At 32.0% G+C, this 7,093-nt stretch overlaps 1 protein-coding gene across 1 annotated transcript in view; it reads left to right on the top strand.

Annotated features, from left to right (window-relative positions):
• The window catches only part of MOSPD2 (motile sperm domain containing 2), a gene marked incomplete in the record, with an annotated part of 26,472 nt that extends 21,861 nt beyond the window's left edge, over window positions 1-4,611 (top strand). Inside the window, 3 exon segments of the mRNA XM_015818908.1 lie at window positions 945-1,074; window positions 3,043-3,145; window positions 4,251-4,611. Of these exon segments, the coding sequence (XP_015674394.1) occupies window positions 945-1,074; window positions 3,043-3,145; window positions 4,251-4,391 (374 nt within the window).
• Window positions 4,612-7,093: the final 2,482 nt, after the last annotated feature.

Genomic DNA, 7,093 nt, shown 5'->3' with positions numbered 1-7,093 from the left:
TGCCTTGATTAAAATAACTTAGTTCAATTATCCCCATGTTGGATGGGAGAAGAAAGAGCATCAAAACTGGTCATAATATTCTTGAAATAAAGTAGCCACCAAATCTAAATTCTCAGTCTTTTTACTTACCATTACTGTCTTCTAATACCATTCTTAAAATATATCCAAAGTTTTTTCAATTTCATAAAAATAAACTATAAATTTACAATACAATTTCAAGTTATGAGCTATTTGAAACAATTTTAAATTTGAAAAATATTAAGCTTAGAAAATTAAATGTTGTTGTACCCTACAGAATTTAATTAAATTATGCTAATGCTGATTAATATTTTTAAATATCCTTCATTGCCAGTTACTATACAAATATAAAATATTTGTGTGGAAATGTGCCCTGTTCATTTTTAAAATTTACAGCAACTTGATTTTAAATGAAGGTATTTTATATGACTTTCTCATTGATAAATTTAAAATATAAAATAATTGTATCATAGTGATTTAAAATTATTTAGGACATTATAATAGCAAAATAAATAAAATAATCCAGTTTAACCTCTGCTATATTTCTTCTAATTAGATTTCTACATTGAAAATATTGGTATTTCAATTAACTTAAAAATTTTGAATATAAGTTATCTTACTGTCCATCAGTCTTGTCAGATCTTTCAGCTCAGACTATTCTTTCTGTAGTTTTGCACCTGGCTAAATACATTGTCAAGTTTAGAGTTCATAAAGACTACATTTTTTTCCCTTTTCATCTTCTACTCTTCTCAAGAGTTTTGTGAAATTTGGGAGTTGCACATTTGTGTTCGGTATTGGCTGTGCTACATTTGTTGTAAATTAATTATGTACACATCTATTAAAATGTAATATTTCCTGCTACAGGCTATTGACTATATCTAAATGAAGTACAATAATTTTTACTAAACTGTCTATTGGTTGAATAGGTTGTGTGGCTTGTTTGCAAGACCGTTTTCTAATTATGGCAGCAGAAATGGAACAGTGCTCTGCACTAGGGGCACAGGAACTATCTCAATTTTGGAAGGAAATTCCTAGAAACAAAGTGATGGAGCATAGGTAAACATTTTATATTGACTTTCAAATTGACATTATTATAATATATGCCTTCTTCCAGAATATTTTCTTTTCAGTCAAACTTAAGCTTCCTGGTGGTTTGTTATTCAAGTATTAACCAGGCTGGATTACCTTCTGAGACCAGCCAAAGTTGGCTAAATATTGCAAAGCTAGTTTGGCATAAAACATAATATGTGTAAATTGCTTATCTGTGTCGTCAGCAGGGCTTTTTTTCAGCCCCTTGCGCCGCCTTGGCGCAAGGCCGTGGAAAAAGGCCCGGCCGGCGTGGCCTTTATCGGGGAGGGTGTGGCCTTTATCGGGGAGGGTTTAAAATGAACGTAAGGACAAGAGATTTCCCCGCCAGGATCCCAAACTACTCCCGCACCGGTCCAAACTCAAGGCGGTGGAAAAGAGGCAGAAAAAAAGCCCTGGTCGTCAGGCTATTCTATTTTGACATAGATGGACTCTTTGGCCCCTCTTTCAAACCAGCGGTCCTTTCTGTCCAAAATGTGGACTTTGCTATCTTTGAAAGAGTGGCTTTTGTCTTTTAAATGCAGATGGATTGCTGAATCTTGTCCTGATGGGTTTGTTCTCCTATGTTGTATCATGTGTTTATGAAGTGGTTGTTTTGTTTCCCCAATGTACAGATCTGCACATGGCTCACTGCATTGTATTGCATATACCACGTTGCTCAGTTTGTGTTTGGGTGTTTTATCCTTGGAGTGAACAAGCTTCTGCCTTAGTGTATTCTTGGGTTTGAAATGTGTACATATGTTGTGTTGGCTGAAGATCCTCCTGAGCTTTTCCGATATGGAATGACTACATTGCTTCATTTATTGTTTTCTTCCTTGTCTGTTATGGAGGAGTTCCTGCTGGGTCTTTTTTGAGATTTGATGAAGGCCCACTTGGGATAGCCACAAGTTCTTAGAGCTTCCTTGATGTGTTTCAGTTCTTTCTCTTTTCCATCTTTGCTGGTAGGTGGGCCTTCAGCTTGGTGGTGTAGGGTTCTGGTAACTCCCATTTTGAGTTGCAGTGGATGGTGAGAATGAAAATGTAAATATTGATCTATGTGTGTAGGTTTTCTGTAAATTTCAATGTTAAGGCTTCTGTCTTCCTTAATGTATACTGCATAGTCCAGGAAGGCTAGACTATTTTCCTTAACATCTTCATGTGTGAATTTGATGTATCTGTCCACCAAGTTGATATGTTTGATAAATACTTCCAATTCCTGTGTTTTGATCTTGAGCCTGTAAAGGAGTTTAGGGCTTTGGTTCCTACCTCTTCTATGTAGAGATTGGCGACTGGGGGACACAGGTGAGCCCATGGCACAGCTGTGTATTTGTCTGTAGAAACCTTCACTGTATTTAAAATAGGAAGTGGTCAGGCAGAGGTCCAGCTTGTCCACCTCAAGGATAAAACACCCAGACACAAACTGAGCAACGTGGTATGTGCAGTACAATGCAGTGAGCCATGTGCAGATCTGTACATTGGGGAAACAAAACAACCACTTCATAAACACATGGCACAATATAGGAGAACAAACCCATCAGAACAAGATTCAGCAGTCCATCTGCATTTAAAAGATAAAGGCCACTCTTTCAAAGACAGTAAAGTTCACATTTTGGACAGAGAGGGGACCACTGGTTTGAAAGAGGGGTCAAAAAGACCATCTATGTCAAAATTGAACAGCCCTTTCTCAACAAAGGAGGAGGGATACGACATCTATCTCCAGTCTACAACACAGTTCCAAGAAAGCTCCACATCCTCGTTCAGTGTCATTTGGTTGATGCACTGATTTTCTGGATGTTCTTCTCTTTGATTTTAATGCCACAGAGTAAAGGGGGAACATAAAAAATACATTATGAAATACGAAAAACATCAGGATAAAAAAAATTAAAAAATGGAAACCCAGGGAAGAAAACAACGATAATTCTGCAGAACTGAACTCAAAATAATTGCTTTCTGTTTCAGGTTAAGATGCCATGTTGTAGAAAGTAGCAAGAATTCTTCTTTAATTATAAATGAAAATGCCTTTAACAGTCCTTCAAAAACTAATGAAGATTTACACTTTCAGGTAACATGTATGACTGTTATTACTTTTCTTTCAATTTTTATGCCACCATTCCTTAAGTACATTATAGTTAGGGAAATAAAAAAATCAGTGCTTTTTTTGTAAAAAAAAAAAAAAAAGGTGCCGGAACTCACACATGTCATACAACCCGCCTTGCCTACCCTACAAGGTTCCATCCAAAAAAGGTGCCGGAACTCCGTTCTGAGCGTTCTATGAGAAAAAAAGCCCTGAAAAAATGGGATTTTTTAGTCTATTCCCCCACCCACCAAAATCTCATGAAAAGGCAGGCTCCAAAAAGTTGTTGACATTTCCAAAGTGCTGACATAATAGAATATCAGCTGCTTTCCAGTACTATTACATGCACACAAATACAACTCTTAGATTCTCAGCTTCGTTCTTAACTAATTTCCATAATTTGGTATTATATTTCCATAAAATTTCATTCTTAAACATACATTTATATTAAAAAAAATTGCCTTCCCTGTTCACCTTGAAATTTATTTTCTTCTGAAAATAACAGATTCCTTCTAAGACAATTGAACGTTCAAAACATGCTTTTTCATTCACACATATACTGGTCTTTATTATGAAATTCAAGACTTTCATGTAGGCTTTCTTTCTTTGTACTAACTAAATCCTGTAACATTACTTCTTAGATAAAGCAATAGAAACTTAGAAGAACCATACTTTAAAAAGTTTTGTTTTTAGCAATGTTTACATGAGGAACCCTTAAAACTGTTTTTTTCTATTGTATTTGATTTTGTAGATTTTTTTCTTTTAAAATGAAGAATAAATAATTCTGATATGCAAAATCAAAATCAGTATATCATCCATGCTTCCAAACTAGTTTGTTTTTATATAGTCAAACTATTAAATCATAAGATTGTGCCTTTCCTCAAAATACTACTTTTGATACATATGACTGAAATACATTTGTTTCTTTTATAAATTGGTTTACGTGTGTGATTTGGTGATTTTTTAAAAAATTATAATTGTTTCTATCTATTTATATCCTAATTGTATTGTATGTTGGTAAATTGTAGCAAAATCAAGTGGGAAAAACAGTTCTTTGTTGATAACATCTACTATTTTTCCCCCTTTTTTCCAGTTAAGGCAACTACTACAAGCTAATAAAAGACTTCAAGAACAGATTGACCGTTGTGTCTGGTTCCAACAACTCACACTTTTCCTAGTCTTTATCTTAGTCATTATTGTTTGCTTCTTTCTGTTGTGTGCTCCAGGAAGCTAAATATAATGTCACATCTATACAATTGTGCTGTAAAAAGGCAAAGAACCTTATCCGCCAAAAGTGAGATCTATATAGGTTTTCTTAAAAAATAAAAAAGGAATAATGTGATCTTTGCCTTTAATCAGCACATATGATTTTGTTAATTTATTACAATTAAATATACGAGGTAATAAGAGTGTTTCCACTGGACATTATAGTAACTTACAAAGTGAAAATAATTTTCTCTTTATTTCTGTCATGCAGAAGCTATAAAAGATAAATTGCTTAATTTTGTGCATAAAATGTAACATTTCCTTTGAAATGTAATTGGAGAATAGCAGACTAGAATTTCCTATATCACAATATCCTGATGCCCATATACCATCATGGCCCATGAATGTACAGTTTAAAACTGAAGAACTCATTCCTAATTCTTATTCATATCTTCCAGAAATATTGCAACTATTTTACCCTCAACTATTTGCAGTCAATATAGTCCTATTGTCAGTATAACCCTATTACCCAGAAGTGGTTGCCATAGTTCCAAATATATTCTTATAAGATTCTTGTAGCTTGTTTCATTTAGAAAGGTACTATATACAGTACTATGATTTCAGTATTCTTTTTAGTGAAAATGTGTCTACAGAATAACAGTCACACTTAGATCTCAATTTCCTGACACAGTATTACTGAAATCATTTTTGAGTAATCTTGGGATAACTGGTAGAATATAATAAATTATGATTACTACAGTTGGAATTTATATATATATATATATATATATATATATATATATATATATATATATATATATATATATATATATATATATATACACTGTATATATATATATACTGTATATATATATACTGTATGTGTATGTATGTATGTATGTATGTGTATATATATATATATATATATATATATATATATATATATATATATATATATATATATATATATTATATATATATATATATATATATATATATATATATATATATATATATATATATATATATATATATATATATATATATATATATATATATATATACTGTGTATATATACATACATACATACATACATACATACATACATACATACATACATACGGATACAGGTATGCAGGTCTTGGCGTATTCTGGTCTTTTCCCGTGTAAGATTGAGGGAAATCTTACATGGGAAAAGATTTGAATACGCCAAGACCTGCGTGTGTGTGTGTGTGTGTGTGTGTGTGTGTGTGTGTATGTATGTATATAAAAAACAAGTATAACATTTTAAAATGTGAATATTTCTCAAATATTCCTTTCACTTAATTAGGCTCAAAATTCATGAAAATTAATGGAAGCTGATAAATATCAGCTACCCACATTTATTAATGTGCAATCTTTTTTTTTTAGTTCTTGTCAAACAGACAAAATGTAGATATATGGTTCAAAGCAAGTCTTAAAATCAGTTCTGAATGTTTTTGTCACACTGCAAAATACTGTAAAACAGAGGTGGGGAACGATGGCCCCTTTATGACTTGTGGACTTCAACTCCTAGGAATTCTGGGATTTGAAGTTCACATGTTATAAAAGGGCTATCGTTTCCCACCCCTGCAAAACATAAAGCATATCATAAATAAGGATTTCTTATTTGTCATTATGCAAATGAGTAAACATTTCTGCACAGAGAGATTTTTGTTACATTTTCAGAATATTCCTTTATTATTTTAAAAATCTCAGATTATTGGAAATTATTGGATAATAGCAAAAACTAGCATTCAGGGCAGAGCATATTTTTGTTATAAAATGCAACTGCTCTCACAAATGTATATCTTGATAGTACTACTAACACCTTTTTTTCTGGATCAGTAATTGCCATTGTAATTAGGACACTTTTAATGCATCCCTGCAAGTTTACAAGGTTTCAATAGGCTTGTACATTTAACTGTATTGGATGTGCAGCTTTAATGGGTATAATTATGATTTGTTCATTCTGTTGGTTACAGAATACTAATTTGGAAGACCCCATTTAAAAAAAAATACTGCCCTGCTGTCATTGAGTCTAGTTCACCTTATTTTTACTCTTAGAGACAGAGAAATAATGAAACTCACTAAGAATTTTGATCAAAAAGCATATTAATTTACAGGGCAATTTCAATCCAGAACAATTAATGATACTTGTATAATAATATATTTCCAAGGTTACCTTTTGTGTTCCTGGATCTATTCTATAATGGTTTGTCATGTTTAGCTGTTTTTCTGGGATACACTCAGGTTATCTTCTCTATTTTATATATATGTTTTCCTGATATATCCATAAAATTATGCCAAATATTAATGTTAATATTGTAACATATTTTCAGTATATTTTATAACGTAGTCATATTTTCTATGTGGAATTTAGTAGGTATTTTCTATTTTAATATGTTACAGATGAATAATTCAAATTGTGAAATAAATTAGTGTTCATTGCAATTCTTTAAAAAAACCCACCATTTTGATACATTTTCAAATCTATAATCCTTTTCTTGCACCTCAGTATAATCTGTATTTAAAATGTACTGTTAAATCGCCTTCCACTCTACCTGGTTTTGTTTGTCATCAAAGGACTGGTTTTATGTTATTTGCTTTATAGCTCCAGAAAATTCTACCTGAATTATTCATTTACTTCAATAGAATTTGAGTGAAAATTTAACCTTAGTATGCAGATTGTTGGATTATTACTTGAACAAA

Source organism: Protobothrops mucrosquamatus, unplaced genomic scaffold (assembly GCF_001527695.2).
Source record: "Protobothrops mucrosquamatus isolate PMUCROS unplaced genomic scaffold, P.Mucros_1.0 scaffold816, whole genome shotgun sequence".
Lineage (NCBI taxonomy): Eukaryota > Metazoa > Chordata > Lepidosauria > Squamata > Viperidae > Protobothrops > Protobothrops mucrosquamatus.
Note: the sequence above shows the minus strand (reverse complement) of the source record. Positions and strands in the feature narration are given on the sequence as shown.